Below are 15251 nucleotides of genomic sequence, written 5' to 3'. Positions count from 1 at the left end.
ACCTAAAGGATTCTATGATTCTATGAAATGATAAAATGGAGATACACTTGACCACCTCTGTGCTGCATAGGGCAGAAATGTCAAGGGGAATTAGGGCTGTACTGGAGAAGTCTAGTTGATAAAGTCTTCTGTTGCTGATGAATTCCGAGTTCAACTTTGGGGAATATAAAGTGGATGAAAAGTAGATTCGGTCTGGGTTGTGTGCTGGGGTTATGCTCTGGCAGGTGGCCCAGAGGTCTGACCACCAGAGGATGGAGGAGGAGCAGAATGACTACTGCGTGCAGGGCCTCATGGCAAAGTGCAGTTGTCCACTTTGTATTGTGGACAGTGGGCAGTTGTCCACTGTGTATTGCTTTGTGCTTTATTATTTCAGAGTCCTTAATGTGGAAATATCTTGAAATAGTGTGGCTTGCCACTGTAGGTTGCTGGGGGATGTCTTTTAAGTAAGCAAGTAAATCCCATCCTTGCTTGGATGTGCAGAAATGGGTTGGTAAGGGCTGAAAGTTGGTTTGGATGCAGCTTCTTGGCTCAGGGATCGTCTTCAACCTGGAGCAGCTGGATCTTTTGCCCCCTTCTGCTGCCCCATGTGCTCTGTTCATGTTCTCCAAGAGGCCGGAGGCTCGGGGTAAGCCACTGCTGTCCTATGGATGCCTCTTGTGCTGTTGGCAGGTCTGTCTGTGGGCATCTAGGAGAGGAACAGCAGGTGGGAACCGAGGGCTAAACTAGAATGAGAAATCATGTCCTTATGTACAAAAATGATTTCCATAAACATTGGGAATGTGGGGGGTTTTGTTTGCTTGTCTAAGGTATTAAGTAAATCTGAAATCAGCCTAGAGATGTCCTGTGCATCCTAGATGATTAGATCACTGTTACGTATTTGTTGGCCTTTTCTGCCCAAGTCTCCCACGCAGATTTCAGATCTAGACAGAACATGAGATCGAGACACAGAGCAGCAGCATCCTTTTAATCCAGCAGGCATGTGGTACAGCAGAGACTGAGATACCAGATGGAGAGGCGGAGGATGGTGAACTATTTTTTTGACAGACAGCCCAGATTTTAGGTCTTTACGGCTGGAGTTATATCTATGACAGTTTTTGATGGTTTGAACTTTTTACCTTCAAAATGGAGGTGACATTTTCCTTTTGACTGCTCTGCTCTGACTTCTGAGTGCTTCTACATGGAGAGGGAGGCTGGGGGAACTGGCTGATGGACTGGGTCTTGTTCTACCATCTCAGTTAAGCCACTGTCATCCAGAGCCTCCTCTCAGGCTGCAATATCTGTTATAACTGCTCTGTCAATATGGCTTGGATGCTGACTGCACAGTTGTTGCCATTTCAGACACAGGTGAGGTCACGTCCATGCGCAATGTTGCACTGAACCGTCTCAGAGATGACTGCGTAGTGATGGGGATGACAGCCACGCTTGCACGCATATTCACCCTTTACTGACAAGTGTGATGATCATTGTCTGTGTGTGTGTTCAAGTTTCATCCCTGAGCAGAAGTGTTGGAGAGTCAAGTTGGGCAAAGTTTGCCAACCTCCCGTAGCACTGGTGCATCACAGTCTGTTGCAGCAGGCCAGGAGAATCACAGAATGGTTTAGGTTGGAAGGGACCTTAAAGATCATCTAGTTTCAACCCCCTGCCCTGGGCAGGGACACCTCTCACTAGACCAGGTTGCTCCAAGCCCCATCCAGCCTGGCCTTGAACACCTCCAGGGATGAAGAATCCACAGTTTCTCTAGGCAACCAATTCCAAGAATCTGGGATCATCTGCTCAAGTTGCTTGTTAGAACCCAACCTGTGTTTAAGCTGTTTCTGGTCCAGTTAGTTGGCAGGGCAACCTGGCACCTCGTCTTTCCATACCATTGGTCACTGTGTGAAGAACATGAGAGATCATCTGTGAGATGTGTCCTCCTGGGACTATTTAACCCAGTGTTGTATGTTCAGTGGTGGAAAGGGGAGGTTATACTGGGACAGCACACAACCCCAACCGCTTTCCTTATGGGTCCTAAGGCTTAGTTGTTTTAGGCCGTTTATTGCATACAAAAGATTTCTCTCTCCATTTCCCAATCAGTAAAAGGTCTCTGATAATGATTGGATCCAGTATGTAAATACTCTCATGTTTGTTGCAGATTGGCCTCGTGACAACCTTGATAACAACTGTGGTGACCATGTCATCGATAGCACAGCTTTGGGATGACGAATGGGAGATGGTATTTATCTCACTGCAAGTAAGTTGTCTTCAAGGATGCTTCTCTGGGTGGGCAAAGGGGACAGTGCAGCAACGTGCCATGTACTTTGTGTCTTTCTGCTGTATAAAACCCTGTCTTGACGTTTATCACTCCTAAAATGGAAATCTCGGCAATGAGAAAATTTGCAACAAAACTCCTGTGGAGTCTTCAAGGCCACCATATCACTTTGTCTCTATCTCCTGGGCTCTTTCCTTTAAACTCAAACCATGACTTGGCTGCAGAGTTGGAGATGGAAAATACTGAGGCTGGGTGTGACTCGGAGTTGCTGGATGGGAGAGGGCAATTCCTCTGCTTGGTTTGGCTAGTCGTGCTCTGGGTCTTAGTGTCCACGCTTGGAGAATCATGCTCTTCCCAGTCCTAGGGGAGGCATACTCTGGGTTTGTTTTTACATTGCACATAAATTTATATATATCTAAAAAGAATGCAACTTCTGTGCTCTAGTCCTGTTTTAAGAAAGACTTGTGGTATGCTGCAGGGCTATTATAAGTTTTAGAGGAAAATAGTTACATACTGTTAATTTCTTGATAGACCTGCTCTCTGTTCCTTTTTTCCTCTTCCTCAAAAAGAGGTCCCAAAATATTTTGCTGGTGATCATTGCTGTATATTTGGGAATACACAAATATACGTAAATACAGGAGGGAAAAAATAGCATTCACACAAGTGACTAACATTTCTCTCTCAGAAGTGCTTCCCTTTTCTTGTTTTTTTTTTTATTTTTAAAGAGTTAGGCAAGCAATTGGAGAACACAAGCGTGACTCAAGACCCATCTCAGTCTTTCTTTCATGGTGATACACCGTGGTGATACGCAGTCCACTGCGTTCATAGAATCATAGAATAGTTTGGGTTAGAAGGGACTTTTAAAGGCCATCTAGTCCAACCGCCCTGCCATGAGCAGGGACATTTTCAACTGGACCAGGTTGCTCAGAGCCCTGTCCAACCTGACCTGGAATGTTGCCAGGGTCGGGACATCTACCACCTCTCTGGGCAACGTGGGCCAGTGTCTCACCACCCTCAGCGTAAAACATTTCTTCCTTCTACCTAGTCTGACTCTATCTTCTTTTAGTTTAAAGTTATTACTCCTTGTCCTAGCACTACAGGCCCTGCTAAAAAGTCTCTATCTTTCCTTTAGGCCCCCTATAAGTACTGAAAGGCTGCAATAAGGTCTCCCTGGAGCCTTGTCTTCTCCACGCTGAACCCCCCACCTCTCTCAGCCTGTCCTCCCAGCAGAGGGGCTCCAGCCCTCCCAGCATCTCTGGGGCCTCCTCTGGCCCCGCTCCAACAGCTCCGTGTCTCTCCTGTGCTGAGGCCCCGGAGCTGGAGGCAGCACTGCAGGGGGGTCTCCCCAGAGCGGAGCAAAGGGGCTAATCCAGGTCCCTCTGGGTGGCATCCTGTCACTTAGGCATGTCAACTACACCATTCAGTTTGGTTTCATCTGCAAACTTGCTGAGGATGTCCTCGATCCCGCTGCCTATGCTGTTGATGAAGATGTTAAACAGTACTGGTCCCAGTGCAGACCCTGAGGGACACCACTCATGACTGATCTCCATCCAGACATTGAGCTGTTGACCAGTGTTCAACTGGACTACAAGGAACTTAAAACTTGGTGGCGCCAAGAGCCTTACTTGAATTTGCTTGGTGTCTAAAGAGACCTTTTTCCAAATATCTGTGTGTTTGGGTGCACTATTCCCCACGAAGGGGTTTAGAGCTTTCCTGCTTTGCCTTCATAGTGCTCTGAGTCCCAAAGGCAATGGTAAGCTTTGGAAGAGGAGATGGCCAACACAGATGCAGGAGCCTGATGTAGGAATGATGTGAAATCCAACTGGGAACAGAGTGGTCTAATGCACTATGAAGCGTGTAAGATCAATGAATTTTCAAGGTGCTGGGTGGTTTGTTCATCACCTTTTCTCTCCTCTTCTCATGTCCTGCAGGCCACAGCCCCTTTCTTGCACATAGGAGCACTTGCAGCCGTCACAGCCCTGTCGTGGTTGATAGCGGGGCAGTTTGCACGAACGGAGAAAGCCAGTGAGTACCCCTTGTGTGTTGGTCAGGGGCTGGTGGGTGGCTGCTGGGGTGTTGGGTGCTCGTGTTGGGAACCAGCTGGCAGGAGGCAGTGCTGGTTCCTTCCCTGGGCTCAGCAGCCTCCAGCTCAGCCACGCTGGGCAAGTGGTTGCTCTCCTAGAGTAACCTGGCTGAATCTGGTCTGGGGGTGCATCCAGAACCCACAGCTGCTGCTTTCTGGTCAGAAGCGCACCAGGCTTGGAGGTGAAAGGGTTGTTTTCAATACTGAAATGAGTAAAAGCATCCGGATTTCTATCAATCTGCTTTAGAAAATATAAATGCACCCTCCACAGCTAACCTGCAGTGTTCTTCTCTGGTTCTTATGAGCATTTCTCCCTTCCCTCATCTCCTTGGCTCTTGTTCATCTGCATTTCTAGGTGGATCTGGCTTTCGAAAGCCTTCATGGACTTGTTGCTTGTGATGCTGTAGCACCCAGAGGGCTCAGTAGAGATCTGGTCCCCTAATGGTTGGGTGCTTCCTAAAATGCACATTGAGACATGGTCTAAGGGTGATGAAGGACACACTGAACCCAGCTCTTCTTGATGGTCCTATCCACTAAAATAAGCTCTTCTCTGCATCTCCACTGTCCCACCTCATTGCCAGGGGCTCTCCCAAGCCTGAGCTGTTCCTCCAGGTTTTTTTGTGAAACAATTTGATCCTTCTGTGCCCTCAGAAGTGTTTTTCTTCAGGGCGTCCATGGACGTTCTCAGACATTTGTGCCAGCTCCAGGAAAATTACTTTAATTGCTATTTAACCTGCAGCAAAATACAAGCCCTGGAAGGATTTGGCGGCACTTGTGACAGACTTCCAAGAAGTAGGAGTTAAGAATGAGGAAACGGTGTCTGAAGATGGAAAGATTTTGATATCCAGAGAGACCTTTCAAAGAAAGAATTGCTCTGCCTTTATTTATAAATATGCCAATAAAGCTGTACCTGGTGGTTCTTAAATATGTTCTACCATGTAATTAGGCTGCCAGTTGAGGGAGGATTTGTGGTTACGCCTAGACCAGAGACTGCATGTGCTCCTTCTGAATTCCTCATAGTTTTTTTCCTTACAGCTGAGTTCCCTGAAAATGGCTTTTTTGTTTGTTTTTAATAAGCCAGGAAGCTGTTTTCCTCCTTCTTTTTTATTTATTTATTTTTTGCTCCTAGGTTGGGTTGGGTTTTTGTTTGTTTGTTTTTAAGGAAAAGCATTCATCTCTTCTGTACCGTTGGCTCTTAAAGTTATTTCAGGGTCATTTTACTTGTGAAAGGTATCTTACCTGGAGGAGTTTACAGACTTTTTGGTACAGGTATGTTTGACATGGTGGTATGAAAAACAGAAGAGGAGAACTGAAATCTCTGTGAGAATCTGCAGTTGCTTGTAATGGGGAAAATAAGATTTTGCTCACTAATAATAATCTTTTGGAAATAACTGGTGAAGCTGCAGTCATTGGTGCAACAATCCGTTCTTGTCTTTTTTGAGGCATGTGACAATCTTCAGCAACTGGCTTTTTTACGAAGCAAATTTACACCTTTTTTTTTTTTTTTCTTTTTGTTCCCCCATGCTACTTTTTCCAAACCTGGAGAATAGAAGTTTCTTCTATAGCTACAGTGTTTTAAAAGGTAGTAGCTTGTTTTCAAAGCTTGCTTCTGAGGTCAGATAGAAAACATGGGACTCAAAGCAGCCCTGTAAGCCTTGAGTAGTAAACAGCAGTGTAACATGGTCTTCCAGGAGCCCAAACTAGGCTGGAGTGGTCACTAAGAGCAAAAGGAATGGAGAAGGAAGGCTTGCATGTAAATTGTGGGTGTTGTCATGCTGTAGAAAGTGGGAGATTTAATCTGTCCTGCTTGCTTGGCTTGGGTGGTCACCAGGAGAGCTTCCATACAGACCATCCAACCTCAAATTGAACAGTATGTACTTTACTTGTATTTCATTTTGGGTCTTTTTTTTTGTGTGCATGATCTCAGTTCCCACATATGCATGGCTGGGTGAGGTCTTCAACTCTGTTTATAGAGTCACAGAATGGTTTAGTTTGGAAGGGACCTTAAAGACCATCTAGTTCCACCCCCCTGCTCTGGGCAGGGACACCTCCCACTAGACCAGGCTGCTCGAAGCCCCGTCCAACCTGGCCTCGAACACCTCCAGGGATGGAACATCCACAACATGGTCTGTAACCCATGCTGATGCATCCTTTCTTGTGGGTGCACTCCAATGATAAAAATATTTGGAAGCCCACGCATTTCACGAGGTGCTTGCCTTTAGTCTGGATCTGAGCTATTTAATCCCTAAACTGCAGTACTAGGAAGGAAGGGACCAGATTCTTTGCACAGCCTGGGACTTTGCTGACAATTAGGCTGGTTTTCAAAGCCTGGTTGGTGCGTGGCGTTCCTGGGGTGAGCAAGAACTGGGTCAGGATCACGTCCTGTGTCCATCTGGAGGTTTTGATGTTGGTAACGCTCAACTTCAAGGCACCATACTTTTATGGTGCAGGACACAGCATGAACGCACTTAGCAAGATACCATTCAGTTCCTTGAATGCTCTGTGGGTGATTGACATCTCTTCCAGAGAGGAGGAAAAATTATCTGGCAAGGTTACTAGTGTTACTTTCTGGCTTGTCGGAACATGTTTGAATGAGGCTATTAGATGCTGGAAGCAAAAAGTGGTTTGTTTGTGTGAAACCAGAGCTGGGCTGTTCTGTCCTTCCCCTAAAAAAAAAAAAAGCCTTCTCTATCTTGCGTCCATGGCAAATATTTGTTTTAAAGGGTTTTTTTGGAGGTTCTCCCTTGAGTTCCAAAGCCTTAATGAGTTTGAAAAATAAATAATAATTAAAAAAAGAAGTCTTGTGCTTTAATATGTGTGGTTTCAAGAGACTCCAAATAGCTCAGGAGTTCAAAGGTGCCTGTTGTTCATTATAAGGGAATGCTGGGAACAAGGGGGGGTTCTGTTGTGCTGTCAGCGCCTTTGAAAGATTCCCAGATGCTCTGGACTTCGTGAAAAGTCACTGGTATTTGGCGGCTGGGGCACGGCGTGGGAGGTAGGACTGCTCATCTGTCCCCAGGCACTGCAGCCATCACCCCCTTGGCTGCATTCGCTGGTCCTGAAATATTGCTGCTCGCAGAGACCCTGAGGAGTTCAGCACCATCCCAAACCAGGGATTTATTTAAACACGCCCGACTTAATCAGTAAAACATTTATTGCAAATTAACTCGGTTCTGGCTGGCACAAATCCTTATGCAGAAACAGCTAAAGTGGCTTTACCCTGGCTGAAACGGGTGGTGTTGGTGAACCACTAGTATAAACACAAGTGATGTAAACCCAGGTGATATTAAATGCACCCCCACATGGTGCTGTGACTTATTTGTAGATATGTGTAACTGGTGATCTATTTCTGCTGTCAGGCAGGGCAAAACTTGGTGCTGTCCCACCCAAAGGGCCGGAAATCAGCAGTGTTTTGGTCTTCGTGGCTGGGACTTTAAGCAATTCGCTTAACTTTTTGTTTCCCCCATATAAAATGAAGTGAACCACACCACCCCCACCCCCCCCTCAGGACTTGATTAGCTCAAAGAGATTATTTTAACTGGAATATGTTTTTCCCTAAAGACTCGGGACAGTGGCTGTAGACCAGTCTCTCCTCTTGAGGAAGATGAAGGTTCCTTGACTTTGCTCCTGTGGTGTGAGGAGGTCAGGACCAACCTTTTCACCAGCTCTTTCTCTCTCTTTCCCTCTCAGCTTCTCAGATGCTGATGTTCACTGCATACCTCGCAGTTGTAGTTGCACTTTACCTCATCCCCCTCACCATCTCGTCCCCTTGCATAATGGAGAAGAAGGCTCTGGGACCAAAGCCAGCCATTATAGGTCACCGCGGAGCACCGATGGTGAGTAGGCTTAATTGTTTAATACCGCGTTGTCTGACTCTTCTGCCTGTGTAAAGGATGGTACCAGATCTGCTGGTCTCCAGGCTGCTCTCCAGAGAATATATACGACAAATATAACTTTGAAACACCCCTCCTGGCTAGAATTACTGTGGTGGTAAATCAGTATGTGAACCCAGAGTCAAGTGAGGCCCCAGACGTTCTAGATGCTTTATGAACAAAAGGACAGGCCTTGCCTTGCTCAGGGTGGTTTGTGCCATTGCATTTTCCTGGCTGCTAGTTCTGCTGGTTTTTGCTCTCCAGGCTTGGCCCTTGAGCTGGAGCAGTAGTTGTTTGTGACTTTTCTTGTTTATTTTTTTTTTTTTTTTTTTGTTTAGAGCTTGTGGCTCAGTCTTCATGTCCTTTGCAGGACCTCACCAGCAGTGGTTAAACTCAGCTCGCAGCAAGATGCCTTGAGTATGTGGCAATGTGCAAAAACAAACAAACAAGCTGTGCTGACCCTACATGACTGCATGGTACTCTTGCATTGCAGATCATCATGAGACTGTGTGAGGTGACGAAACATTCCTGTCATCTGCCTCTGGGTAGACTTTGAAATCATAATAATGTCGTCCTTTCTTCTCCAAGGTCTCTGGACATGTTCAGGCTAAAGATGGAGCATGTCAGCTTGGGCTCAGCTCTGGGCTTGGATAAATCTGTCCTGCAGTGTTTGGTCATACTGGTCTGGGTCTCTCGTTTGGGTTCTTCTTTACCTAGGTCTGTTGTACAGTGGTATCTCCATGTGTCTCTGCTGGTTGGTTGACTTCAGACAAGATAGTATACTGCAGTGTAGGCACTGGCCTTGCAAATGTGTTTGTTTTTTTTTTTTAAGGCATCCAACTAACTTTTTTCTGATATTCAAAGCAGAAAAAAATATCTATATAGACTGTCAGAACTTATTTGGCATGCTTGAGCATGCTTATTTGGCATGCTTATTTGGCGTGCTTGAGCTCATCTCCAAGTCCAAGAGTGTGCACTAGGAGTTTGCTAGGTGAGATAAGCACCTGTCATGACACAGAAGTATTTTATTTTAGTTCTCTTTATTTTTAATGATTCCTTTCTTTAAGGAATCCTTGAAATGCCAGCTTCACTTGTGTCACTCTTAACTATATTGCCTCTGTGGGTGGTGGAATGAAGTTCTGGGCATGATAAATGCTTTTTCCTGTCCTACTGAGTTTGTACCAACCATGAAGGCCGGAAGAAGCCAAGTGAGAACCTGTGCTTTCTTCATGGCACGAAATCACAAAACCTGTTAGGAGATTTTCTTCCTGTGCGGTTTCCAGGCCAGCGTACACCCTCTAGCCTTCTAAAAAAATTAAGCAGCAGACAAATGCCTTCTATTTTGCAGATAATTTACATAAGCCTTACATGGAGCAAGACTCCCAGCAGAGACTTGGTCCTTTGCTTTCCTTCATGTTCTTCCTTGGAGCCAACAAACACTCCTTGCAGCATGGAATAAACCTATCTAGGGAGAAGATGTGTAGGTGGAGTGCTGAGGGACATGGTTTAGTAGTAACTTGGCAGTGCGAAGTTAATGGTTGGACTTGATGATCTTAAAGGTCTCTTCCAACCACCAACCATAATGATTTTATGATTCTAAGATGCTGCTTGTACGTTAAGGTGCAGAGGGCTGCAAAACTTCATGAAGAGTGGTGGTGGAGGAGGACACTCAGTGCTGCATGTTGGAGCTATGGCCCAGGTGGTGTTCAGCAGGGTGCATCCCTCCCCTTCACCATTCCCTGATACATAGAGCTGGTTGTCTGTTAACAGCAGATGGTTTTCTCCGAAGCCTGCAAGAAGCAAGATCAGAGACTAGCAAGCCTTGTTCCAGCCTCCAAGCAATAGTCTGCATGTTCCATGATGAGTTGGCACTAGGTTTATCCAACTGCTTTGCCTTTGCTGTGTGTGTAGTGAGTGTCTTCTGACTGTGCCCTTGAATGGCAAAGCTGAGAATGGGCTAAGAAAGACGGTGACCAGAGGGAGATGGTCAGAACCTTGTCAGAACCTACTTCCATCCATGCCCAGCTTTTCACTGCATCAAATGTCACCTTGAATTCGAAGAGCTCCACCTCCAGTGCAAGTCTTCAGGTTGTACTAAATCATATTAAGGGCCACGAGGATGATCAGAGGGCTGGAGCACCTCTGCTATGGGGACAGACTGAAGGAGTTGGGGTTGTTCAGTCTGGAGAAAAGAAGGCTCTGATGAGACCTTATAGGGACCTACCAGTATCTTAAGGGGGCCTACAAGAAAGCTGGGGAGGGACTTTTTAGGATGTCGGGGAATGGTAGGACTAGAGGGAATGGATTAAAACTAGAGATGGGTCGATTCAGACTGGACGTTAGGAAGAAGTTCTTCACCATGAGGGTGGTGAGACATTGGAACAGGTTGCCCAGAGAGGTGGTGGAAGCCCCATGCCTGGAAGCTTTTAAGGCCGGGTTGGATGGGGCTCTGAGCAACCTGATCTAGTGGGAGGTGTCCCTGCCTATGGCAGGGGGGTTGGAACTAGATGATCTTTAAGGTCCCTTCCAACCCTAACAATTCTATGATTCTATGTTATCTGCTTGGAAACTAATAGGTTTAAAGCCTTGCCAGAAGGAACTACAAGACAGACATTGAGGTGCTGGAGCATGTCCTGAGAAGGGCAACGCAGCTGGTGAGGGGTCTGGAGCACAAGTCTTGTGAGGAGTGGCTGAGGGAGCTGGGGGTGTTCAGCCTGGAGAAAAGGAGGCTGAGGGGAGACCTTCTCGCTCTCTGCAACTCCCTGAAAGGAGGGGGTAGCCAGGGGGGGTTGGTCTCTTCTCCCAAGGAACAGGCCGTGGGACAAGAGGAAACGGCCTCAAGTTGCGCCAGGGGAGGTTTAGGATGGATATTAGGAGAAATTTCTTCACTGAAGGGGTTATCAAGCATTAGAACAGGCTGCCCAGGGGCAAGGTGGAGTCGCCATCCCTGGAGGTATTTAAAAGCCATGCAGACGTGGTGCTGAGGGACATGGGTTAGTGATGCTTTTTGTCAAAATTAGGTTGATGGTTGGACTTGATGATCTTAAAGGTCCCTTCCAACTTAATTCTATGGAAAAGAAAAAGGGGAAGAAAAAAATTAAGTAAATTAAGCATTTTACCTACAGGGTCGTGATTCACAGGGCTGCTTGCTATGCTTTTTGCTGTTGAGCCCAACTGTATGCATATTTATTTTGGAGAAATGGCCAAGTGGAGCTGGGGAGGAGGAAATAGCCCAAGGGAAGAGTCTGGAGACTGGGCTGTAGGACACAGACATCCTCCCTTGGGCAAAGTCAAGATCAAAAGTCTGCAGAGCCTGGGAGTTTGGGACCTGAGGTGAAACTAAATCTTAGTGGGACTGGAGATGATAAAAAGCGATGCAACATTTGCCTTCAAATCTCCTGAAGCAAGACAAATGTGATTTGCTGTGCAGACAACATGCTCTCTGGTGGAGCTTGATATAGCTGGTTGCTTCAGTTGTCTGGTGGGACGGGGTTTGTAATATTGCATTTGTACATCTAATGCTCTTATAACAGAAAGACACAAATGCAACTGAGTGCTCTTCTGACAAAAGCCAGCAAAGGAGATCCATGGGGTGGCTGAAGATTCTTGTAGGCCTGGAAGAAAGGATTTGTTGGGGACGTGGCATATGGTGTACGGGGCAAAAGATGGTGAAACTGAGAGTTTCCCAGGAAAGCTGTAGATGTGTGCGCTTCCTGAGGGATACAGTACTGAGGGATGCTGATCCATCAGTGCATGCAGCCTGCTCCTCAAACAGGGTCAATGATCTTCCTTTGTGCTCCAGAGCCTGCTTTCCTCTATGTGTGCACATATCACAGAGTCACAGAATGGTTAGAGTTGGAAAGGGCCTTAAAGATCGTCTCGTTCCAACCCCCCTGCTTTGAGCAGGGACACCTCCCACTAGACCAGACTGCTCAAAGCCTCATCCAACATACCCTGTCTCCTCTTGTCCCTTTAGGATCTTTAAGACCAACATTCATAGCATCTGTGTGAGTGTGACTCAACTGCTGTCGTCCTCCTGTGGAGGAAAAAAGTGATGAACAGAGGCCATATGGCTTGTATAATTTACCTTGAAACACTGGAGGAGGGGAAAAAGTCCTTGCATTTTAAGTAGCAAGAGAAAATCAGAAACTATCTTGTCATCTCTACCCAGATGAAGTGTGGCTTTTTGCACTACAGGGGAGCTACTGGTTCCACGCTGGCTGACCATTTGTCTGTAGTGGTAGTGCTCCTCTAAGCTATGTCCCTTTGGTATCATCCCATTCCCCCAGGAACTTTAATTCACTGCTAGAAAGGCTTCTGCATGGCTTCTTGTACCTTCTCTTGCCTAAATATCATCCAGTCATGCCCACTTCTCGCTATGCTAAATGTCCATTCCCATCAGGGTGCTATCTGAAAACCTTTTCTCTTAGCAGGCATGTAGTTAATCAATCAATTTCTTTTCAAAGGCTCTTTTAAAATGAATTATTCAGGCTCAAGATCAGTTTCTGTCCTTTTGGACTCCCATCAGGAGAGCATCAGGGCTGTGGCAGCAATGTGCTGGGAATTGAGGGCTCCAGCCCTCACTTGATGTCTGTTGGTTTGAAAGGGTCTTGTCCTGATGGGTACAAGAATTGTCTGACACCCCAAAGTGTGAGATGGGATTCTCTGTAAATTTTGCATGTCAATATGTTAAACTTTTCAGATGGCTTTATGAGCAAGTGTCTGTTGTCTTTGGTCTTCCATCTTTTTATTCTTCTTGGAGAAATTTAGTTGCATTTTGTCTTCAATGGCGATAGATTTGACTATCTTCTCCTTATGATGGTAAATATGCCATTTATGCTGAGGATACGCCACAACAAGGGTAGAATGTAAAAGCTGGGCCCAAACCTGAGATGGAAACAAGGAACTTCATCCAGTAGGACACCAACACCTACTGCCATTTGCACCTTTAAAGTCTTCTCTCAAATGTCTTTCCTCACATGGTACTTCAGGTTGAGGCAGGTTGTCTTTGGTTTCAGGATCTGAAGAAGGTGCTGTCCATAATGTTGAATCCTACTTGCTTTTACATTGTTAGTCCTAAATATACAGTCCTTATAAAAATAATTAGGCTCATCATGATGGTCTTTGATCTCAAATTGTAGGTAAATCACCCAAAGGATTAATAATAGCAAGGACTTATCTGAGCAAAAACTGTATGTCTCTCCTTGGAAACCTTCATGAAGCCTAGAAGCTCACCTCCCATTACTGGGACCAAAAAGCTACTGGTTGGTCTAAAAACAGGCTAAACCTGTGGAAACCTTCCAAGCATGTCGGAGGCAAGAACAGCTCTTGACTTCAGAGCTGGAGGCTACAAATAGCATCGAAATAAACGCTTTTGGCAAACCACCCATACAGCTGGTTTTTGGCAGGTCTTAACAGGACTGAGAAAGACTGTGCCGAAACAGCTGCCCGTGTGGCGCTCATGCCGTTGGGCTCCTTCCTGCATGGCAGACAAAGTCCATTTCCTTGCTGAGCACAGGCACCGTGCTGGGAGGATCATTTTTCGGCGGTGCTGACTCATTGGCTTTGCACAACTCCGGAGTGGAAAAGTACCCATTGCTGGGACAAAGTACCTTGGTGGGCGGCCAACGTTTAATTGCACTTAGGATTTGCCTGTTGGGTTACTGCACGGGAATGTTTTGCCTCGACAAGGAGTGTGTTGTGTTGTTCCCGGGAAAATTCCAGCAAATATGGCTGTGCATATGTGGAGTTAATTATTTAATTATTTTTTTTTGACACCTGAAGGTGAAGCCCCCAATATACGTTGGTGTTCTCACAGAGATGCTGTTTTGTGGTCTTGTGGTACCAACTATCGATAGAATCAGTAATGAAGACTTCTGGTTGTGGAATGTGGCTTATTGGAGACCTTTCAGCTAATGAAGAACTGGTGATTTCTTTCTATTGTTTTAGGGTTTTGTTTTCTTAGTTGTTTTGAGGGCCTTTATTTCATCTTGGGTACCAAAACTTTGCCACCACCTATTTGGGATGGCTTTTTTTTTTCAGGGCTCTGAAGCGCTTTGGTGTTTGCTGCTGAAATCAAGAAGCGTTTGGTTTGCTGTACGTCTTACGCACACCAACCTATTAAAGATATGGCCAATTAACCTGTCTGCTGGTCTGATCAATAGTAACAAACAATCACAATTAGCATCTTCAGTCAGACCTGGAGAAAGGCTCGTGTTCACTGAAATAAATCTATGTAGGCTTAGGTAGTCTTTCATTAAATCAAGCCTCAGCTTTTTTTTGTGAGCTGTGCAACAATAATGAGGTCTCATCTCCTATATCTAGTTATTAAATTTGTAATGGCTTTTTGCTTTTGAGTTTATCCAGTTGTGCAAGGCAATCCTTTATTTTTTAACTCTTTCTGTTTTGTGCTTTTTCCCCTTCCTTTCAGTCTAGTTGAGCAGTTTCCAGAAGCGTTGGATGTGGATGCTCTCTAAAATACCTTGAATTCTTAGGGATTAAAGATACATTTTATCCTATTTTTTAAACACTACCATTATTGCCTTATAGTGAGCTGGCATGATGGGACACTAATGCTGAAATCAACGTACTGGCAGATCCCACACTAAGTCCCATACTGGGAACTTCCAAAGAGCATCTTTTTACAGGAAGGAAAATACCGTTTTTTCAGGTATCATGCCTTGTGTTTTCAGTCCAGTTATTGGCCCATGAGGAAATTGATATTGGAAAGGAGAGATAAGGGAGGGAAAACTGAGAAATACTTTAAATGATGCTCATGTTTCTAAAAGGATGAGAAAATATCCTTAAAGCTTCTCGATGAAGCAAAGATCAAATCCTTCAGTCCAGCTCAGCGCACAATGACAGAGGTTATACTTTGGAACAAATTTGGTTCTTCTGTGCAAGCTTCTTCATTAGCCTCCCCAACATGCAAATGATGCAGTGATTTTTATTTCTGAAGGCCTTGCGAAGTGGCTAATTAGGGGGAAAATACAGTTTAGCGATGTCCAGCTGTAGCAAGGCTGCACTGCTCTAACTAACACCCTTTTGT

The 15251-nt window shown here is 45.5% G+C and overlaps 1 protein-coding gene across 6 annotated transcripts in view; it reads left to right on the top strand.

The window, feature by feature from the left end:
- The window catches only part of GDPD5 (glycerophosphodiester phosphodiesterase domain containing 5), a 193796-nt gene that overhangs the window by 149731 nt on the left and 28814 nt on the right, over positions 1-15251 (top strand). For all 6 annotated transcript variants that reach the window (XM_054188891.1, XM_054188892.1, XM_054188893.1 and 3 more), the window contains 3 exons: positions 2132-2230; positions 4180-4273; positions 8022-8167. In XM_054188891.1, the coding sequence (XP_054044866.1) occupies positions 2132-2230; positions 4180-4273; positions 8022-8167 (339 nt within the window). The remainder of the gene's footprint in view (positions 1-2131; positions 2231-4179; positions 4274-8021; positions 8168-15251) is intronic.

The sequence above is a fragment of the Rissa tridactyla genome, chromosome 1 (genome assembly GCF_028500815.1).
Source record: "Rissa tridactyla isolate bRisTri1 chromosome 1, bRisTri1.patW.cur.20221130, whole genome shotgun sequence".
Lineage (NCBI taxonomy): Eukaryota > Metazoa > Chordata > Aves > Charadriiformes > Laridae > Rissa > Rissa tridactyla.
Note: the sequence above shows the minus strand (reverse complement) of the source record. Positions and strands in the feature narration are given on the sequence as shown.